The sequence below is a fragment of the Cynocephalus volans genome, chromosome 10 (genome assembly GCF_027409185.1).
Source record: "Cynocephalus volans isolate mCynVol1 chromosome 10, mCynVol1.pri, whole genome shotgun sequence".
Lineage (NCBI taxonomy): Eukaryota > Metazoa > Chordata > Mammalia > Dermoptera > Cynocephalidae > Cynocephalus > Cynocephalus volans.
In genome coordinates, this window is record NC_084469.1 from 5,467,564 (window position 1) to 5,488,597 (window position 21,034).

The 21,034-nt window shown below is 45.4% G+C and overlaps 2 protein-coding genes across 2 annotated transcripts in view; one reads left to right on the plus strand and one right to left on the minus strand.

The window, feature by feature from the left end:
* The window catches only part of FBXL20 (F-box and leucine rich repeat protein 20), a 116,752-nt gene extending 114,756 nt beyond the window's left edge, over positions 1-1,996 (plus strand). The window contains exon 15 of the mRNA XM_063110778.1: positions 849-1,996. Coding sequence (XP_062966848.1) covers positions 849-956 — 108 coding nt within the window. The 3' untranslated portion in view covers positions 957-1,996. The remainder of the gene's footprint in view (positions 1-848) is intronic.
* An 8,095-nt stretch (positions 1,997-10,091) lies between these two features.
* Positions 10,092-19,403, minus strand: LOC134386789 (transcription factor CP2-like protein 1). Its single transcript, XM_063108900.1, has 15 exons — positions 19,321-19,403; positions 18,859-19,010; positions 18,651-18,724; positions 17,756-17,861; positions 17,542-17,648; positions 14,530-14,682; positions 14,166-14,276; positions 13,616-13,713; positions 13,322-13,376; positions 12,969-13,062; positions 12,492-12,582; positions 11,950-12,032; positions 11,282-11,427; positions 11,088-11,139; positions 10,092-10,129 (listed from the first exon to the last, which is right to left on the minus strand). The coding sequence occupies exons 1-15, from the start codon at positions 19,401-19,403 to the stop codon at positions 10,092-10,094; spliced, it is 1,443 nt and encodes a 480-aa protein (XP_062964970.1).
* Positions 19,404-21,034: the final 1,631 nt, after the last annotated feature.

Consider the following 21,034-nt stretch of genomic DNA (forward strand, 5'->3'; position numbering starts at 1 on the left):
AACATCTAAAAAGTCCTCGTTGGTCATAAGGCTATGAGCAAGTAAAGGAGCACCAAACCTCATCTTGAGTTCCAGTTGGCCTTAGTTCCTTCTCCCTTTTCAGACGTGGAGAACTGAGAGCACAACTACAGTGGGGGGAGGCTTGCAGCCATATATCTCACTAAAAGAGGAGAAGAGCCACAGGTCCATCAGAGCCTCTTTTATGATCTACTTATGCTAGGATTCACATCAGGAATCTCTTCCATCTCTGAATCTTCAGGAGATGGATCTGTTACCTGTTCTTCAAGTCACCTAGTACTTTTCCACTTTGTTAGCTATTTATGTGCATGTCTAGACTATATGCTCCCTAAGAGCAGAATCCCCATCTTGACCATCTTTGTACACTTCTCACTTAACAACTGTTACATTGCCTTGAACATAGTAGGTATTCAGAAATAGTACTAAAGACTAGAAGCATGTTTTTTTAAAAGAGGATAACGAGGTCTTTTAAAACATCAGGAAAAAACATTGTCCACAGTGACTTGGGAAAAAATAATTATTTTAAGTTTACATAGCTTCTTACAACTGTGGGAGTCCAACTGGGAATCCCTTTGGGACAAGATAAGAAATTAACATGTTTTCCCCAGTTTAACTATTATAGATACAGGTACCACAGTTAAGAGTTGATTTGGTCATTTAGAACAACCTAGGATGGAGCAGAGTAGAACCCAGGTCTCTCACCATCCTAGCCCCCGCTCAGCCTCTGCCGTTTTCATGTCCCTTCAGCCCCTCAGTGGTTTTTCTGAGAAGCAGCATTGCTCCTTCTGTTTTAAGCCCTCTCTCTTAGTAATGTTTCTGTCTTGTTTCAGACCCATTTACCCAATATTAAAGTCCACGCCTACTTCGCACCTGTCACTCCACCCCCATCAGTAGGGGGCAGCAGACAGCGCTTCTGCAGATGCTGCATCATCCTATGACAATGAAGGTGGTCAACCTTGGTGAACTGAGTATTTAATGACACTTCTAGAGTTACCATGGAGTTTCTCCGGTGGAAGCGACCCCTGTGTTCTGGGCAAGGGTTACAAAGTGAGGGCAGTGTCCAGATCCCCAGAGCCACACATATGTATGCATACACACCCTCACCCCCATCCACTTTAGCTCTATGACCATAGGACTGAAGTTCGTGCTGGCTTTATCAGGTGGGTTGGTAAAACTTAACCATTCCTGTTGGATTTGCCCAGAAGAAAATCAAAGGCTGCAGTAGAGGGAGGGTCATTCCAGCAAACCCAGTGTTACTGCTACTGTGGTTTCTTTAACTTGTTAAGGGGTTTCTTTGGGGATTTTGGACCAGCAACTGCAGTTCTCCAGGGTCAAGGAAAGCATGGAAAAACAACATATGCTATATCCTAGGGACCAGAAAGAAAGTTTCTTTGCATCCTAGAAATGGTAGCCATCTATTGTGAGAAGACTGCAGAGCTTCTGTGCTTCCATGTGTCCATGCCAACATGCTAAGCATGCTCACAAAGAAGGCTCTCCCATTTCTCCTGTGTTTTAGTATTTGGCCCAGAGGTTTCCTAAATGGTTGCATCAAAATTGCTGTGGTCTGAGTGTGATTTGTTCGCTGAAGTTGTCACTGTCTGTAGCACACTTGTGTACCTGTCTTCCATTCTTTGTTGCTCCCTTCCACACTCTTACTCAGTCTGGCACCTCTTCATAGTCTGCTTACTCACTCAGTTGTTACTCTTTTGCTGTTGTGTTTACAGTTTGCATTTTGGATGATTAGTTGGGGTTACCAAACATTTTTAAAAGAGACATTATCAATAAATATTTTTTTAATTCTAAATTTTACCATTAGGGGACCCTGCCTGTATCTTTGCCTGTCTGAAAGGAAACTAACAAAAGCAAGAAATTTTATAAGAAGAAATTAAGCTAAAACTATTTTGATGAAAACAAACTTGGCCTTTGGTTTCTGTTGTATCTTGTGATATATGATAATTCGCATGATATGCCCAGTATTCCCCCCTGCACATTTTATTTTCCATCAAAATCCACTAACTTAATAAGTAAAGAGAGAAATGCATTATTAGTAAAGAGTGAAATGGCAAATCCAAAAACTAAGCCTGAAAGTTCCCACCACCCCAGCTTAGCCAAGGATGATTAGCATTATACATTCACTGAAATCTAGGGATGATGAGTGGCATCTCTGACCTGTATTTGAGGTTGTTTTGGTTTAGCAGGAATGCTGCTAAAGGAGCTGCCAGTCTAGCCAGTTAGGGATACAAGAATGGCCCTATAATAGCTGTTCAACTATATATCATTGTTAACAGTGTCATATCTAATGTTGGCACCTCAGAGGACCAGAACCTTTTCAAAACCTGTCACCCATATCTCTTCTCCAGACTTCCCTTGAATGAAATATGAGAGTAGCCAGACAAAGGCATTGGAGCAGCCAAAAGAGAACATTGGGAAGAAGTAGGGGGTTTGGTGTGTCTGCCCAGCCTGGGCACCTGGTACCAGAGCTGAGAGGAGGGGTTCAATGCCCAGGACTCAGGAGTCCGAGAAGAAGTGTCCCCCTCACCCCAAATCATAGAGGATGAGGGAAATAAAATGAGTTTCCAAAAGCACAGGAAGTATATTTCTAAGCCTCCAAATTAGAAACCTTATTCACACAAGGTTTTAATAGTGTCATTTTGGGTCTTTTAGGAATTTAATGTGCAATCCACCATGATCTTAGGTCATTTTCTGCCTGACCCAGGCTGTTAAAAGGCTTGTTTTAATGCTGCAGGTGCTGGTTCTACCTGCATATGAAAGAATGAAGTCTTGAGTTATTTCTTCATTGATTTAGAAACACTCACATGAAAGGGTTCTAGAAGTCTATACTACCCATTGTTATTTAGTATATTAAATGTATTTTAAATCCTATTTTATTATGCCCCTTTAAAGCTCAAATTACTTGTTTTTTTCATTCCCCTTCTCCCTTATCTTCTTTTCAATCACCTTATAAGGAATATAGTTTTTAAATTGAGACTCTCCTGGCTGTACCTCACACATATGAGGGGTCTTCAAAAGGTTCATGGAAAGATCCATGTTATCTTTTTTTTCTGTTTTTTCCACAAACTTTTTGAAGTACCCTTGCACAAATACATACATGCATACACACATACTTCCAGATGTGGTTGAAAATATTCAGATCCCCAGGTCAACTTGTTTATATAAAACTAAGAGAAATATTTAGGGGCCATCTGCTCTAAAGTATATATATATATATATATATATACACACACACACACACATTTTTTTTTTTTTTTTTTTTAGTGGCTGACCAGGATGGGGATCTGAACTCATGACCTTGGTTTATTTATTTGTTTAGTGCTTGAAAAAAATTGACCATAAAACCCAGATTGATTAATGAGTGTAGATGTGTAGATTTGAATTGCCCAAGTTGAGGCTATTAAGATACCTCTTTATTTAAAAGTTTAAAAGATCCTATTCATCAGGTCATGAAGGTCTTAGAAATGCTGTTTCTATACTCAAAGGGTGTACCTATGCGCAGGTCAGCGTGGACTTGCGCAAGTGATCCCTTCTGTTGAGGCAAATTCCAGCCTATCTGGGCCAAGAACAGAGTCAAGTGAGAGAGAACAAAGGCCCTGGGGTGTACAGCACTAGCTTGTATGTGATCAGGCATGGACCTTGTTCCTTTCTCAAGAAAACTTCAGGCCCATCAAGCTTGGAAGGAAATACATTTTTTATGTTGATTTGCAACCTACTCCTGCTGATGAATATGCTAGGACTTTGAAAACACAGAACATGGTAAGTTTTGCTCAAGTGGAAAGGGTCCTGACATCTGAATATAATGCTTCCTGTCTCAACATCTGGAATACTTTTGAAAATTCAATAAGGCTTAATGTAGGAAAAATTCTTAGAAAAAAGCTTATTGGTCCATTTAACTCCATAGCTACTCCAGAATATGTCTTTTATAATGAAAACTATAGAGAATAAAAAGAAAGAAGAGATTGAGAATAAGTAAGAGGGTACTCTCAAAATGATTGCTGTAAACCTACCGGTAGCCAGGAATTATTACAGTGTCTGGAGAAAGTTCTCAAACGTCCAGATTATCTCTTTTCTAGCAGCCTTTGCCCTAGTGTCATCCATTACATTTTCCAGCATTGTTTGCTACATCAGTATCTTTTACGTCCTCTTTATTGGCATCATCAAGGTGATTCTAGCTTTTTTTTTTTTTTTTCCTTTTTCTTTTTGGCACTGATTTCTACCATTTCTTTCTGACACCCATCCTTGCCCTGTATTTAAAGCCTCCATGTCACCCCCAGTAATGCTCTAGCTTCCTCTTTGGGTCATTGTCCTGATTCAGGAAAGCATTGTGGGCAGCCTTGAATTCAGTAACTGTCAGGTGGTACCGTGGGCTGTTTTTCACTCAGTTGGTCTTCGATGTTTACTTACTGAATTGGAATTGAGTTTAAAATCAGACTATTGGATATGAGGAATAAAGGGATCTGGCTTCAGCCTTTTTTCCAGTATTTGGAATATGAAAGCATATTGTGCTTTGTGTAAATGTTTTTTCCTCCTGTTCTGCTCTTTACTGGATGTAAAAATATTCCTTAAATGGTTTTTGTAAATTTCCAGTCTGGTTTCTGTATCCATCAAGTTGATTTAGCAGGCATAAAGTCAGAAATTTCACATATCCCTTGTATCAAATATTTTAGAGGGAAACCTAGTAAATAATTTCCTGATGCTTTATTTTGGGCTTTCCAGGCTATTTGAATAGTTCAATATAGCCATAGAAGCCAAGTAGCCAAGTTCTCGGTACAGTAGCCAAGTTCTTCTGTTTCTTCTAAATTGCCTTGTAAAAAGCATTGTTACTGGTTTGATAGCCCACTACTGCCACGGGGACTAAACATAGTATGTGATGGAACCTGTCTTGATTTGAAGTTGTTAAGAAGTGTGAGAGTGTCACTGGAAGGAAAAGGGTGGCTGTCTGCTTGTCTGTGTGTGCAGCACATCCTTAGGTGACTGAGGAATACCTGTAGGTCATGCTTGACCCTTGGCCATTTAATGTTTATTGTACTGAAAGTCACAGACTGCTCATGCCACTTGCCACTAGTGAGAGGAGGGGTTTAAAGAAAATTTCTCTGTTCTGCTTTTACCCTCCTGTGTGCATGATACAAGGGTAGGTTTCTGTTCGTGTCATGCCTCCTGGCTGACAGACTTTCAGTATGCTCTGAGCTCTGAAACTTTTACAAAAAGATTGCCTCCTCTTTCTGTCCACCAGGATCTTTATCCATCTCAAACCCAGGCAATGTGAATTAGCCAAGTCTGAGGAGAGGTACAGGATGTTTGGTTGGAGGTCTTGAGGCAAAACCCTCCTCCTCCCCCTCATAATGATCTTGGACCAAAGAATTGTAAAACAGTAGGAGGATGAGCAGAAATACAGAGTCCCAGCCTCTCTTCATCTTTATTTCTGTCATAAATTTTAGTTGTAAGATTGGAAGATACAAAAAGCTTTATAAAACCATATCAATAAAGCATAATTAACCCGGGTAATTTGGGAACAAAATTTGACTGTAATTGCTATATCCAAATACCCTAACTCGACATCTTTGCTGGAGAGCAAAGAACATAGGCTACTTAAGCACCAGCTGCTCTAACCTTGCTTCTCATTTGGGATAAACTTTCTACCTGCCAGAAACTACCATTTAGGACAAGTGAGTTTTCTGCGTGAAGGGCTTCTCTAGCTTCCCCCTCTAGTCAAGTCTACCTGTTTTTTTCCATTTTTATTCTTAGGAATATCAGTTCTGTGTCTCTCAAGCCTTTGATCCTTAGGAAAGTCCGTATGTAACCTCTCAGCTGAGTCTGAGTGAATCTTAGGAGCCCAAGAGAGTTACACTTAATTTTCAGGAGAAAAAAATTTGTTGGACAAGCACACATGTGAGATGTTAAGAGAAAAGTCCATGTACACTTCTGTCTCTGCCTTGTGTGTTTTGTAAGTATGACCTTGTAGAGTTCAGTTTGCAGATGATAAGTCTCAGCGCTTCCTTGGCTAGGGTTGTTTATTGCCCTTTTAGGAAGAACCATGAACAAGCAAAACTGTATCAATGGCTCATTCTATTCTGTATGTTTTCTAGGGTCTTATTTTGTAGAATTGGCATGGGGAAATGTTAGAAGTTCAAAGTAGAGAGAATCAGTTCTTGAACTGGGGTACTTTGCCTCAGGTACAGCATCTGTCCTGAAGCTGTAAGTGATGGCTGCCTCACACATTGGTACATTTACTTTTCTCTCCATCTGATAAACTCTGTGTCCTTTTTTACTGACAAGGAGGGCTTCTACTTTCCACACATCTGACCAGAGTCATCCAGTTAGGAACTGGTACCCCTGAAGGAACCACTAGTGCTTCCCAAATGCTTTGGGGCATGCTTTTCATACCAGGACAAGAGCAGGTGGGCAATAACTGAGAATCCTCACCCTAAGAAGAGATGGGAGAAGAGAGATGTCCAGACACATATCTTTTCTCTTCTGCCATCCCCTAAGAATCAAGGGAAATCTTTGAAGTTCTGTCTTTTTTGTTAAAGTGGAAGAAAACTTGGCTCCACTAAGTTTCTTTTGTCTTTGTCTCTTACTACTTATGAATCCAAATCTGTACCACACTGCTGCTTACACTTGTATGTGTTTTTTTTTTTTATCTTAGCCTAAACCTTCTTAGCCCCTGAAGTCATTATTCTGCTTTTTTCTTTCTTTTTTCATGGCGATAAAGAATGAGAACCTAAAGTCTCAGAAACTCCTAACTTGAAAAAGAGTCTAACTGGCATGGTTTGATTAATTACTTTATCTTTTCCCACTAAAGACATGATTTTCTTTCCTAGTGTTATATAATAGATCTTTAATATGAGTGAACCTTTGCTGCTACTTTCCTGGGTTTACATCAGTTTTTTCCTTCCCTTAAGAATAATTTCTTATCTGTGCTTCTCTGATGACTGTTAATTTCTAATAAGTGCAGGAAGGGGTGAGGTTGTGATTTCTCCTTACTCCTTTCCTTACCCCACCCCCCCCAAATTAGACATTAACTTTAGAGCCTGTTGGCACATGTACAGGATCCATGGGACCGGGCTCACTAGAGGCTACCTGTGTTCTTTCTCACCATGCTGCAGCTCTCAGAGCTGACCCCTGAGGATCTCTGCTTACCCACTCCAAAAAGGTTATTGTAGGAGGAGAGATGCCTTCTTAATTTTGCCTTTCTCCATTTGTGTTTTATGACCTGGCCTTCAGATGCTTCCCACCCTGGCCATCTCCTTTTTCCTCCCAGGTATTGTTTTCAGGTAACCTGCTGTATGCATTTCCCAGCTGCTCTGTTCACCTTGTCCACCTTCCATTGACCCTGAGAGCACAGACCTGAGTAATGTGGCCTGTGCAGAGCTCAGAGAACTGTGAGGACTCTCCATGCTTGTCAGACTCTGCTCAGGGACAGAGATGGATGGGGAAATAGAGCTGTTGAAGAAAAAACAAATTTTTTTAAAAGGACCTGTCAGCACCACACTCTCCCAGTGAGTGAGCTAACCGGCCATCCCTATATAGGGATCCGAACCTGTGGCCTTGGTGTTAACAGCACCACACTCTCCTGAGTGAGCCACGGGCCGGCCCTCTGTTGAAGAAATTTTTATGATCAAGTTGTGCTCTGTTTCATCCCTGCACACCTCCCCCACCCCCCAAAGGAAAAAAAAAATCCAGAGGGTGATTGACTGGCAGGGTCTGTTACCTGACTTCCCCAGCCATTTGGCCTACCGTGGAGTGTTTCAGTGTGTGGGAGCTGCTGCTTGCTTGTTTCTCCACCAGGCCTGCTCCAAATGCTTAGCCCATTCCTGGGGCCAGCACAGTCCCCTACATGGTGACCTAACACCAGGTTCCATTATAGCTGTCCAAGTGACTGTGTTTCCACAATATTTTTGGCACTTGAGGATGGGCAGGGGGGTGCTGGGCAGGTATTTAAAATTTTAAAAAAACCCAAGGTGGCAGTAGAGGATTCCTTTTGCTTTAAAATCTTTGGACTAAGAAAAAAAATGTTTTTTTATATATAAATATATAAAGTAAATTGTTATGTAACTATTATTGTTCCCTGTATGTTCTAATTTTGTTTTATGATGTAATTAAAGGAAATAAGCTGTGAAGACTTTTTATTTTCCTACGGAAATAGCCTCACTTGGAGCTATAATTCTTAACTTCCTCGAACTCTAGAACTGTAAAGGCTCCTGAGGCTGAATGAAGGGACTTTTTGGCATCTTTACATTTTTAATAGCCTTTATTTAATACTCACTTATTTATTCATTTAATAACCTTTATTTAATACTCTTTTAATAGCCATTATTTAATACCCTAAACTCCACTTGTCCTCAAACATGGAAGACTATAAATCAGAGTTGCCTTAATTAATTTGATGGCTAAAATTCAACCTGAGTCCCTTATCTGTGCGTAGAGCATTCGTTACACTTAGCTGGACTAGGAAGGGGCGAAGAGCAGAGTAACGAACGGCGAAACACACAAGCTCAGGAGTCAGACTGCCTGAGATCAGGTCTCTGCCGTTTATCCACCAATAGGACATGAGCCAGTTAACCACTCTTCTCAGTTCTTCATTGGTAAGATGGGGATGCCGGATATCAAGTTGTGAAGATTAAGCGAGATAATGGCATGTAATAAACACTCGTGTGTTAACTGCTTTTATTCCCTTCATGTCAACAAATATTTCAGTATTTAGTCTGTGTTAGAGTCTTCTAGGGCTAAGAGATACACAAAGGTAAATTCTACAGGTGCCCTCTCCTTTTGTTAGAGATGAGCAGTAGAGCCAAATCAGCTGCCTAAATTTAAATCTCATGTTTTTGACTCTGCCATAAACACCCTTGGGAAGCCCTGTGGAATCATAGCTCTACGTGACATTCACTCATTATCCTACATAAGGTCAACGCCTGGTCTGGGCTAGTCATCTGGGGCCAACACCAGTCCTTCCAGGGATGCAAGTAGGTGTCTGCTCAGTTGTCCATATTAACTGAATCAGCCCTGGACTGTTGAGGGAGGCACTTTATAAGAGGACTTTTAACTGGATAAGCAGACTTCCGTTTCCCCATTCCTTTTTTTTTTTTTTTTCTTTTTTTTTTTGTGCAGCTGACCACTATGGGGATCCAAACCCTTGACCTTGGTGTTATAACTTTGTGCTCTAAAACTCATTAGATATTTTCAGTAAATAATAACTGAGATAAATGATCAGTAAGTAATTACACAATTTTTTTTTTTTTTTTTAAAGATGACCGGTAAGGGGAATCTTAACCCTTGACTTGGTGTTGTCAGCACCACACTCTCCCAAGTGAGCAAACCGTCCATCCCTATATAGGGATCTGAACCCGCAGCCTTGGTGTTATCAGCACCACACTCTCCCAAGTGAGCCACGGGCCGGCCCTCAAAACCCATACCCTTAACGCTAGAGTATTTCCCAAATCTCTAGAACTGAAGTTTGAAATAGGCACAGTGATTTGAATGTTGAATGGTCTTTTGGAGGCCTTATGGGGAAAAAAAATCTAGCCAGATTTATTTATTCCCTTGTGCCAGGCTCCATCCTGTGCTCTAATTCATACTTTAAATAAAGAACACTTCTGCTTGGAGACCATAAGACCAAAAAAATTGAATAAGCATTGAACACATTTTATATATATATATATATTCACACACACACCCCTTTTAAAAATTAACTTTTAATTTTAAAGTCTTTTGTTTTTAAAGCGAGTAAATTTAAAACATGAATTAACACACAGTATTCAGCAGCCAACACCATTCATAGCAGAAGCTCCTTATCCATATCGCCAGTTATTTTTGCCTTACAAACTTGGCCAGCTCTGAAGACTGGGCAAGGGAGGCTGTGCCCAGGGTTTCAATAACCACTGCTGCTGAGCAGAAAGAAAAGTGAGACTGGAAGCTACTTGCCTCCTCCCTAGATTACGCAAGACAGTTTGGCTCTTCACCTGGACCCTCGTGAATCATCTTAGGATTTTAACAAGGCTTCTGCTGAACACAGAACCAGGCTGGCATCAGTCTCCTTTTGCAGTGGAGTTCACCCGGGCCTAGGTAAGAACCAAGTAGTAGCCATCTGGATTCTGCACTGAAAGCAGTAGAAAGGGCACCACTGGGATGAGGTAGGTCCACAACCTTCAAGCAGCCTGCAACGCATCCACCACAGCTGAGTGTTCATCCAACCCCACTTCAAATCCACCTCCTAGCCTTCCTGCGTACTTACCGTATGCCAGGCTAACTAGCTCTGGCATGGCAAGAGGGGTAGAAGGCAAGCATCTAAATAACCAGCCCATGAGCAGCTTGGTCAGAGCTGCTGTGAACCAGGTGATGTCAGTAAACCTTGTATGACTGGTGGGCACGGGGGAAGAGGATTGGAGAGTCAGGGCCTTGCCTTCTTTAATAAACTCCCTGACAACAAAAATGAGTATTTTTTTCCCTTATGAGAATGCATTTATTCAGTCACATTTTTCCTAAGCAATTAATAATTGTCTTTTAGTTATATGAATCCGTGTCCCTTTGACAAAAGTTGGCATTCAGCAGAACTTTACCAGTTGATTGGGACACACGTTATTCCCCCCACCTTCAAAGAACTTTTTTTTTTTTTTTTTTTTGTCGTTTTTTCGCGACCGGCACTCAGCCAGTGAGTGCACCGGTCATTCCTATATAGGATCCGAACCCGCGGCGGGAGCGTCGCCGCGCTCCCAGCGCAGCACTCTACCGAGTGCGCCACGAGCTCGGCCCCAAAGAACTTTTTAATCTCATTTAGGAGACAGAATGTACAGTCATGTGCTGAATAATGTTTCAGTAATCCATGGATGTCATATATGATGGTGGTCCCATAAGATTATAATGGAGCTGGAGGTGTGTATTAGGCTATTCCATCTGGATTTGTGTAAGTATAATCTTATGTTGTTCACACAAAGACAAATCGCCTAATGACAAATTTTCATCATATCCCTATTGATAAGCAATGCATATCTACTCTAAACACCGACCAATCACCCTTATTGGGACCAGACACACTTCTTTCCCTCTAAAACCCCTACCTTTCTTCACCACGGCCACAAAGTATGATTCATCCTTAAGATTCTGGACCACCTGTAAGGTAGATGGGGTCATAAAGACAATCTGTTCTTGAGCCAAACAGAATAAGCCATGGCATGGAAAAGGAAGGTGGGTTTAAGACACAAGAGTGATTAAGGCCTCCCTGGGAACTTGGGGCAGGAAACTGCCCTTTTACCTGGTCACTGAGGAGAATGAGGATGCCCCCAGGGCCCTGGTGAAAAAGACGATGGATCTGACTGGCTGGGAGGGCTAGGAGCTCAGCCAGTTTCCCCACCAGCTCTGCAGCACTGAGTTCATCCAAACAGATCTCTTGATAAAAACCTGGGGGTGTGGGCAGCCCAGAGACAGTGGTCAGTGCGAGGAGGAGGCCCAGAGTCCAGCTCAGAGGGAACCAGGAATGCCAGAAGGAAGGAGGGGGCAAGGTGACAGCTTCATGGGGTGGGCGGAGGGGAAGAGAAATAGTAAAGAAAAAGGTTTAATTCATCTCATCCTTCACCTTTCGGGAGTCTTCAGACTGAGGGGAGTCTCCAGTTTAAAGAGGTAGGACAACTACATATGAATAACTGAAACCTAAGTACAAAAACAAAATATGATGTTCCAATCCTACATACTAATGGAATGACAAAGTCAGAAGAAGGTGGGAGATTAGAATATGGTGGAGTAAATCCAGGGAGACATCCTGGAAGGAGAGCGGACTAATATGGTTATGGAAGGCAGAGGAATGCCAAAAAGGGCATCCTGAGTCACAGGAATGATGGGGCATCACTCTCTTCCCAAACCAGAGGAGGTTTCATACAGCCACACCTGAATTTCTGGTCTTCTGGAGAGAGGCCAGAACCTCACCTGAGTCGGGGTTCTTAGGAACCTTGTTCTCTTGTCTAGCGGCCTCCTGAGCCACATATAAAGTCAGCCGGTGACGGATGGGCCTGGGCCAGGAAAACAGTCTATGTATCAGCCCTCATACCTTAACAGCTCCCATTTCTAGCCCCATCCCTGGGAGAGACCCCCAGCCTCCTTCCAGGTCACTAGGGAGGGAAGTCATTAAGCAGTTCTTAGGCACTTAATGAATGCTGGACCCTCAGGGGAGAAAAAATGAAAAAACCCATCTCTGTCCCCAGAAATTAAGTGATGTAGGTGGGATGGTCACAGGAAGGAGGAGGTCATAGGAGCCTAACTTTTCAGATAGACCAGCCCTGCCAGCCTTGTTCTGTGACCTTGGGTGGTCATTGTCCTTCTTGGGCCTAAATTTCTTCCTCAGTAAAAAAGGAGAGTAGAACTAAGTGGTCTTTAAGGTGCCTTCTGGCTCAAATATCCTGTGAAATACACCCACTAGGTGAGCTCATACAGTGGAAGGGGACCCTGCCCTGCTTGGCAGTGCCCAGCACCTGGCTCTAAGAGTATTGAAAAGGCGGATCCCGTCGGCAGCCCCGCAGATCTGGATAAGGTCCTGACGAGTAAGCTTCAGCAGATCCATACCTGCAGAATCAGACAGGGCCAGATTGGGGGAAGAGGCCTGGGATCAAGTGTGGGAGGCAAGGGACACAGTCTATTAGGCTACGAATAGCCCTAATATGTCAAGACACGAGAGTCAGACTTGGATTCAAATCCCAGTTCTGCCACTTGCTAGCTGTGTCTTTGGGCAAGTGATTCAGCCTCTCTGGGCCCTGTCCTCAAGGAGTAGTGTATAAATTATTTGAGAGCATACATGAGAAGAGAGCCTAGTACAATGCCGGATAACTTTTAGTCCTCAATAAAGGTTAGTTGTAAGGCACACGGCAAGCCAAGACAGAGACAGGTTTCCTGCCTGAGTGTTCCACCCTCAGTACCCTACAGGTCTGGTCCTTGCCAGTTGCAAGCCTCACCAGTGAAGCTGGCCAGCGTCCGGCAGTAGCTGGAGAACCGGTGCCGATGCAACCACTGCTGTGTCTCTGAGATGGAGGCTCCAGGGTTCAGATCCTGAGGCATTAAGAGGGTGGTCCAGGTAATACTGTGGACCCATGAACTAAAAGCAAAGGGGAGGGGAAACAACCCCTCCTTTGGGGGGTCCCCAGCCTGAGAGGTGTGGCTCCTCCTGTCCAGTCCTGCCAGGTAAGAGTTGCAATCTGGCTGTACCACATCTGGCCACCAGGGGGCAGGGCCACCCTATTCTGGAGAGTGAGATGAGCTGCTGAGGCTTTGAAAGGAATGGTTGAGGAGTTGTAAAGGGAAGACTCACCTCAGCTGGGCCACACCCCAAGGTGTCCAAAGGGAAGGGTGGTGAGGAACAGAGCCTTCGAGGAGGAGCAGAGGGTCAGGGATTCTGCAGAGCAGTGCAGCTATTCTCCCTCCCTGCTCACTCTCCCCTGAGGCTTGCCCTGAGATGCAGAGCTGGCCTGTGTGCTCAGCCACACATTCCTTGCCAGATCTCAACCACACCCTCAGCCCTTCCCCCTTGCCAGTGCCTGAGCAGAGGAGCTCTTTTCTTTACTCTCACCCCAAGGGCTGACAGGAAGTGCTCATCCCGCCTCACCTCTCTGGGGACAGGAGCTTGGAGGAGTTGGGAGAGGTCAGCGCCAGAGAGCTGAGAGCTGGGTGGGGCCCTGCAGTGGGCTCTGGCCATGGTGAACACTGTGGGCAAACAAGCAGCAAGGTCGGCCTGCACATCCCAAGGGCAGTGGTGGCTGTTTGCACACCTCCCTCCCTCTATTAAGAGCTGACAAGGGACCTGTGGCCTAACAAGTAGACTGAGTTTCACCACAAAGAAAGAGAATAAACTATCTGGCAGGGCCGGGGAGTCAGGGAAGGCTCGCTGGAGGTGCTAGCCAGGAGCAGCAGCAGGAGGAAGGGAGGTGCTCCAGGTAAAGAGAGCACACAGAAGTGAGGTGGCTGCGGTGGCGGGACACAGGACAGGCAGCACTTGAGGGGTAGGCAGGGTAGGCAGGCAATGGGAGGGATCACTGGGGGGCTTTGATTATTCTGGAGCAGTCGCAGTCCTTAAGGCCTCTTTTTCCCCATGTGTACGTTGAGGATCTTTTCTCCAAACTTCCCCTCCAGCTCTTGCCTCCCTCCCCAACACATACCTCCAAGAAGACCGTGCTCTCGCAGGCAGTCTGATACTTGTCTCTCTCATGCGGGGGCTGCTTCTCGATCTTCTCCCGGTCAGTTTTCAGCTTCCGGTCAGCTCCTTTAGGCTACAAGAGGGTGAGAAGAAAGCCTCAGAGGCCCCTTCTTTACCTGCCCCCCCCACACACGCACACTTTAGGAGGCTTTATTGGACAGGCTCTAAGAAAGAGATCATGCTCCACCCCTCTGTGTACAGAAAAGGAAACAGTCCCAGGGATGGGGCACAACAGGCTGAAGGTCCATAGCTGAGCAGGGCCAGATCCCACACAGCAGAGTGACAACCCTTGAGGGAGGAAAAAGGGGCCCCGGTGCTGCCTGTACCTTGAACACCTTAATGAGGCAACCAGCTGAATGCAGGTGCTCAGGCAGAAGCCCCTTGTCGCTGGGCTTAAAGGTGTCAATCTGGAGGCGGAAAGAAACGCCTTTCTCTCCACCTTTCTTCCGAGGCGTGAACTCAGTGCTGATGCAGTGAACCTGAGGTGGAGAAGAAACAAAGCAGGGGGACCCCAGGTCCCATCCACATTCAAGGGATTCCACCCCAAACCTGTTAGTTACTTGCCTGTCACCTTTCAGCCACTTACCACAGCAACTTTCCATCCCCAACCAGTGTCTATTCAAAAAGCATCACTTTATGGGCCGCCCGTGGCTCACTCGGTAGAGTGTGGTGCTGATAACACCAAGGCCACGGGTTCGGATCCTATATAGGGATGGCCGGTTTGCTCACTGGCTGAGCGTGGTGCTGACAACACCAAGCCAAGGGTTGAGATCCCCTTACCGGTCATCTTTTTAAAAAAAAAAACAAAAAAACAAAAAGCATCACTTTATTAGGTTCTTTTCCTTGTTCAGAATCCTTCAATGGTCTCCCACGGTTATGGGATGAGAAGCAAAGTTCCCAACCCTGGCGTTCGAGTACCTTAAAGGGCCGAGTCAAGCCTTGCTGCATGGCTGCTGTCCCTCACCCACCAATGAACCTGCCACCTTCCCCTCCAGCCAGCTTAATTATGACCCCCAACACACCTGAATAGTTCTCTCTAAAGGCCTCTACCCAAAAAGCTCTCTCTCTCTACTTACATCTGAGCCAAGGCATCCCCTTCCAGGATAAGGCCAGATAAAACACAGGATGCCTAGTTAAGTTTGAATTTCAGGTAAACAACAAATAATTTTTAGTATAAATATGTCTCAAGTATCACACAGGACATACTCATACCAAAAAATGATTTACCTAAAATTCTAATTTAACTTGGCATCCTGTATGTTATTTGCTAAATCTGGCAATCTGCTCTCGGAAGCCCTTCTGGCCTGCCGCCCCACTGAGCCTGCAGCCTCTGTGTTCTGCCTGGCATGGGGATTCCAAAGGTAAGCAGGATGGGCCGAGCCCGTGGCGCATTCGGGAGAGTGCAGCGCTGGGAGCGCGGCGACGCTCCCGCCGTGGGTTCGGATCCTATATAGGAATGGCCGGTGCACTGAGTGCCGGTCACGGAAAAAGACAAAAAAAAAAAAAAAAAAAAACCCAAAGGTAAGCAGGGTCTTCCCCTCCTTTCATACCCACTGCCCTCTAGAGCCTTCCCTCAATCCTGTGACACACAGGTAAAGGGTCTAACTTCACCAGGGGGAAACCAAGGCTCACAGAGATTATGGGACTTGGGCGAGGTCCATTCTAGGAAGTAGTACAAGTTGCATCATGTCAGCCTGACTCCTAGTGCAGGTGCTTAAACTATGGTGAGCACTCACAAACAGGGGCAATAATATTGTTTGGTTATAAAGGGAAATGTATTCAATGTAGAAAGTGTAGAGAACACCAGAAACGTATAAAGAATATATGTATGAAAATATATGAAGATGTATACAGAATATATAAAAATATATGGCATTTCTCATCACCCCATCTCTCAGCGATAGCTCCTGTTAGCATTCAAGTATTGTTTCTTCCTATCTTCTCTGGGGGCAAGAAGAAAAAACATGTATACACACACACGTTTGTTTTTTTTTTTAATAAGAATTAAAACCTAAATTCATGTTAGTAGTCTACCTCTTCTATTTTTTTTTTTTTTTCCTCTTTTGGCAGCTGGCCAGTATGGGGGTCCGAACCCTTGACCTTGGGGTTAGAACATCGTGCTCTAACCAACTGAGCTAACTGGCCAGCCCTACCTCTTCTTTACTTATAGGAAAGCATCCCTTGTCATTAAATATCTTTCAGAGACATCATTTTAGTGGCTACATAATTTTTCTATTATTATTATTTATTTATTTTTGGCAGCTGGCCTCTATGAGGATCCGAACCCTCGACCTTGGTGTTAGAACATCGTGCTCTAAGGCTACATAATTTTTATTATTTGCCTGTATTATAACTTATTTAAAAGTCAATCCTCTTCTGATGGGCATTTTGATTGTTTAAAATCTTTTAATATGAAAACAATGCTGCTTCTATTATTTAGGAATAAAAAAGAAAAGAAAAAAGAAAAACAATGTTGCCATAAACAGCTGGTAAATATATCTTCGTGTACCTATTGAACACTGCTATAGGATAAATTTATTGAAGTGGAACTAGTGGGTAAAAGAGTATGAATGTTAAATTCAATAAACTTTACCTAAGTGCCGACCTACCTACAGAATGGGTGGGTGCATCAGTTTGCACTCTCAGGATGTAAGAATGTTTCCTAAACCTTACTGATAACAATTTTTTTAAAAAGTCTTCATCAGTTATATATACATGTAATCTTAATGAGCATTTCTGTGATCAGATTTGCACTGTCTACATTTGTTGGCATTTTGTATCCTTATATAAATTGTCTGCTCGTATCCTTTGGCCTATTTTCTATTGTGTTTTCATCTTTTTTTTTTTTTCCATATATTTTTTTCCTTATTGATATATAAGAACTCTTTATATATGTACATTGTATATATACATTGTATGACATATGTGGCAAATATTTGATGTCTCCTTTTAATTTTGCTTATGTATTTCAAGCCATTACTTTTTATGAGGCTAAATTTTGCTGTGTGTTTTATAGTTTCTTCCATCACTTTAATGCTTTTTTTGTTTTGTTTTTTTGATGGCTAGATGATATGGGGATCCGAACCCTTGACCTTGGTGTTATAACACTTCACTCTAACCAGCTGAGCTAACCAGCCAGCCCTGCTTTGAGGTTTAACAAGTCCTTCCCTATGTTGAGATTCAGTAAATGTTTGTCCATACTTTTTCTTCAAGGCATTTTCTGGCAGTGATTTGTTCTTATTGTCACACTCCTCCTAACTCATCTTCCTTTCCCACCTACACTGCTGCCACCCCCATCTGACCTCCAGCCTCTTCCCAGTACCCAGCTGCAGGCTCACCTGCAGGAAGACAGAAGTCCTCTTGATTGGGTCCCAGTGAAACTCCACTGTGTTGAGCTGCGAGGGCAGCACTTGGGGTTCTATCACTCCCACAGAGACTGGCACATCTGGAAGCAAAAGATGGCAAGAGGGGAGCAAGGCTCAGCACCCCTGTCCACAAAGACTTCCAAGCCAGAAAGCAGACTCGAGGTCTCCCTGGTCCCTCCCTGCTCACCAATGTCCAGGATGCGATCCCCGGGCCGGCTCCACCTCCACTCGTCCAGCTGCTGCTGCTCCATGTACTGCAGTCGCCGATCATGGAACACCACACGCACCACACTCTGCAGTCACAGGAATGTCTAGCTTGCAGGTCAGAGGGCGCTAGGGCATTTGGGAACCAGTCCCCACGCCTGGGTAGAACAACCTTCCCACTCTCTCTCCCACCCCCAGGAGGAATTAGGACTTAGAATCACTCAAGCTATGAAACTGGGGAGGTAACCTAGAGACCTTGAGCCTCAGTTTCCCCATCTATAAAATGGGGGAGTTAATGCCTTCCTAGCCTTAGTCATGCTATCCTTTTCTTTGCAGCATGTATCACCGTTTGTAATTGTGTATAGTTTTGTTTGTCTTAATAGAATGTAAGCCTCCTGAGAAAGGGAACTACACCTGTCTCTTTACTGCTGAATCCCTAGCTCATAGAATGTTTTCTGGCATAGAATGGGGGCTAAAGAGACAAATTTTTAAGAAAAGGTCATGTGTGTGAATAACACTGTAAATGTAAGGGCCAGCTCGTGGCTCACTTGGGAGAGTGTGGTGCTGATAACACCAAGTCAAGGGTTAAGATCCCCTTACTGGTCATCTTTAAAAAAAAAAAAAAAAAACACTATGTAAATGTATTTCTAAATCTCCATTCTGCTACTTACTGGTTCTGAGTCCTTGAGAAAATGCTTAACCTCTCTGTGCCTGTTTCCTCAACAATCCCTGCCCACCACTGAGTTGTGAGGGTCAAATTAAATGATGGACTTGAGAGGGTTCTACTTGACAATGACATCACAGTGAGACACTGGCTTCCTGCCCAGAGGACCAGTCATACCTAGCTTTTGCCAGTTCTGGGGAACAGGGGTACCTACCTTTAGCAGCTGAGGGCACTGAGCAGCATCGCCCAGCTTGGGGTTGAAGAACATCCGCACCTCATAAGACTGGCCTGGGAAAGATAAAAGGGATGTGTGAGCCCCACTCTGAGTGTCAGAGTGGCACTTACCAGCTCCAGCTCACCCTGGCCCCAGCTTCCGAAGCTTGCTGCCCACTAGCCCCTTTCCTTCCCCAGACCCAGCGTACCCTGGTTCAGGTAGGTGAGGGTCTCCTCCTGCTGCTTCATGGCCGGCGAGGTGGCTGCACGGAGCACATACTGGAACACAGGGCACGGTGGCTCTGCACTGGGGATGCTGGGCAGCTCTTCCTGCTTCAAGTAGGGCAAGGGCAGGGGCTCCCTGCCAAGGGGAGGAGGGCACTGCCCACTTTCTGCCCTGTTCACCCCATCCCCTAAGGGGCTTTGACTCTTTATGCCAGACCCTCCCTCTAGGGAACTTATAGTTTCCTGCAACAGGCATCCCAGAAGCAGCCAGGGCCTAAGGGACCCCTAAACTCCATATACATTTGACCACTTCCCCCACTTCTATAGAAGCCAAAGAGCAGGAACCCCATTCCCCTTGGCTTGAAAGAGATGGCCCTACCATGTCTCCCCCCACCCCCAGCTTTAGACCGGGGCCTTCCAAGGGGACAGGGAGATCTGGTCCTTACCTGAGCAGGCTGCCATGAGTCCCCGGGTACACCTCCCCAGGACTGGGCCACAGGTGCTCCGGCTGGTTGTGCCAAAACAGCATCTCAAAAAGGAAGCAGGGCCAGCTGCGTAGCAGTGGGTTGGGCTAGACCACTGAGCCTCCCACCCGGGCCTCAGTCTTTATACGCAGCAGCAGCCCCATGTAGGGGTGGGACAAGGCCTGGGGTCTGTTATTGGCTGGGCACTCAGGGCTTCAGGAAACTCAGGACCTGTTGGTGCAGCCCAAGTTCGGGGAATCGAGAGCTGGTGTCCCCAAAGCTCCCCACCAATCATTAACTTGAAGGGGAGATGGTGGTGCAGCAAAACAAAGTCACAGGATGGACATCCACTCCCCTGCTGGTCCCCAAGAGGCCCAGGGACAAGAGGGGCACCCTCAGTCTTCAAGACTGGCCCCAAATCCATAAGCCATGCAGAGTCCTGGAAACCCTTAGGCCCAGGCACCTCACATGGCCCCATGGGAGGAGCCTGTCCACTCTAGGGGATGAGACAAGCCGACACACAGTGGTGGCAGGGCACCTGTCCTTTTGCTGGGGGCTGCCTGGCTAGGGGACTGGAGTTTACAGAACACAGCCTAGCTTGATGTGGAAACACCCCAGGGGGTGGTGCTGGGAGGAGGGGAAGGTATGCTGGGAGTGCCCCCTACTAGGGCAATCTAGAAGCGCTAGTCGGTCGGGTCTCTGCCCCTTCCCTGTCCTGGGGTGTGGAGCAGGCTGTGTTTATGCACAAATACAGTCTGCCTGAGGGAGGGCTTCCTTCCCCACCCTCAGCACCTGTTGTCACTGTACACAGACAGCCCCAGCTCTCTTCACCCACCTCCCACTACTGTGCATGGTATAAACAGACCTGGGGCCTTGAAGAGAGCAGAAACAGAGCTCTAAAATGTGGCTTGACCTCACATGACCCTAGCTATCCAGGCTTCATGATTCTGAGAGGTCTGTTTAGGAGAGAGAGAAAGCCAAAGATGTTCCCCTTCCCCTGGGCTGGCACCTCCTTCTCCAGGTACCTGGGCCCTTGGTCCATACATGCTTTCTCCTCCCATGAGGCCATGGAATGAGGGGAATAAGGAGGAGCCATGGGGGGATGGAAACATTCTTGCCATTGGGGACCGAGGAAGCCTGAGTCCCTGAGATCCCCTCCAAGACTGTGAGAACCAACCCCTGGCCCAAAGTTGGAATCGGATTTGAGGCCAGGAGGGTTTGAATAGAATCCGATTCTACTCAAACCCTCCAAGAGAGGGCAGAGTAGAATCCCAGGAAGGGCAGGGTGGTGGGGGAGTAGAAAGGGTCCCCCAGGGGCTTGGTCCAGGCCTGGGGGAGCAGGGTGGTCTGAGTGGTGGGGTGGGGCAGAGGAGATGAGCAGATGGGTGGAGGCTTGTAACGGGTGGAGGTAGAAAGGGAATAAGCTGGTGTGCATGCTCTTCAAGGTCACCATGGGAGCTGATGTGGGAGTGGGACTCCAACTCCAGAACCCAATTCCCCCACCCGCTTGCCCTTCATCTCCAAAGCATCTGTTGTCCCCTCTGAGTCCCAACTCTGCTATCCTGTCACAGCCACCCACTCCTCCCACCCATCTCAGAGTCTCTGGGCTTCTCTCCACATTCAGGTGTTGCTGTGCCTGTTCCTAGTTTTCCTTGGCCCTCTCTCTAAGGAAAAGAAGTCAGGCTTGAGGCAAATG

Excerpts from the sequence above, each read along its gene's own strand:
- LOC134386789 (XM_063108900.1), bottom strand. The coding sequence starts at position 19,403 with ATGCTGTTTTGGCACAACCAGCCGGAGCACCTGTGGCCCAGTCCTGGG. Across the intron at positions 18,725-18,858 it reads CCTCACCTACCTGAACCAGG|GCCAGTCTTATGAGGTGCGG; the intron begins GTACGCTGGGTC and ends TATCTTTCCCAG. Across the intron at positions 17,649-17,755 it reads GGATCGCATCCTGGACATTG|ATGTGCCAGTCTCTGTGGGA; the intron begins GTGAGCAGGGAG and ends TTTTGCTTCCAG.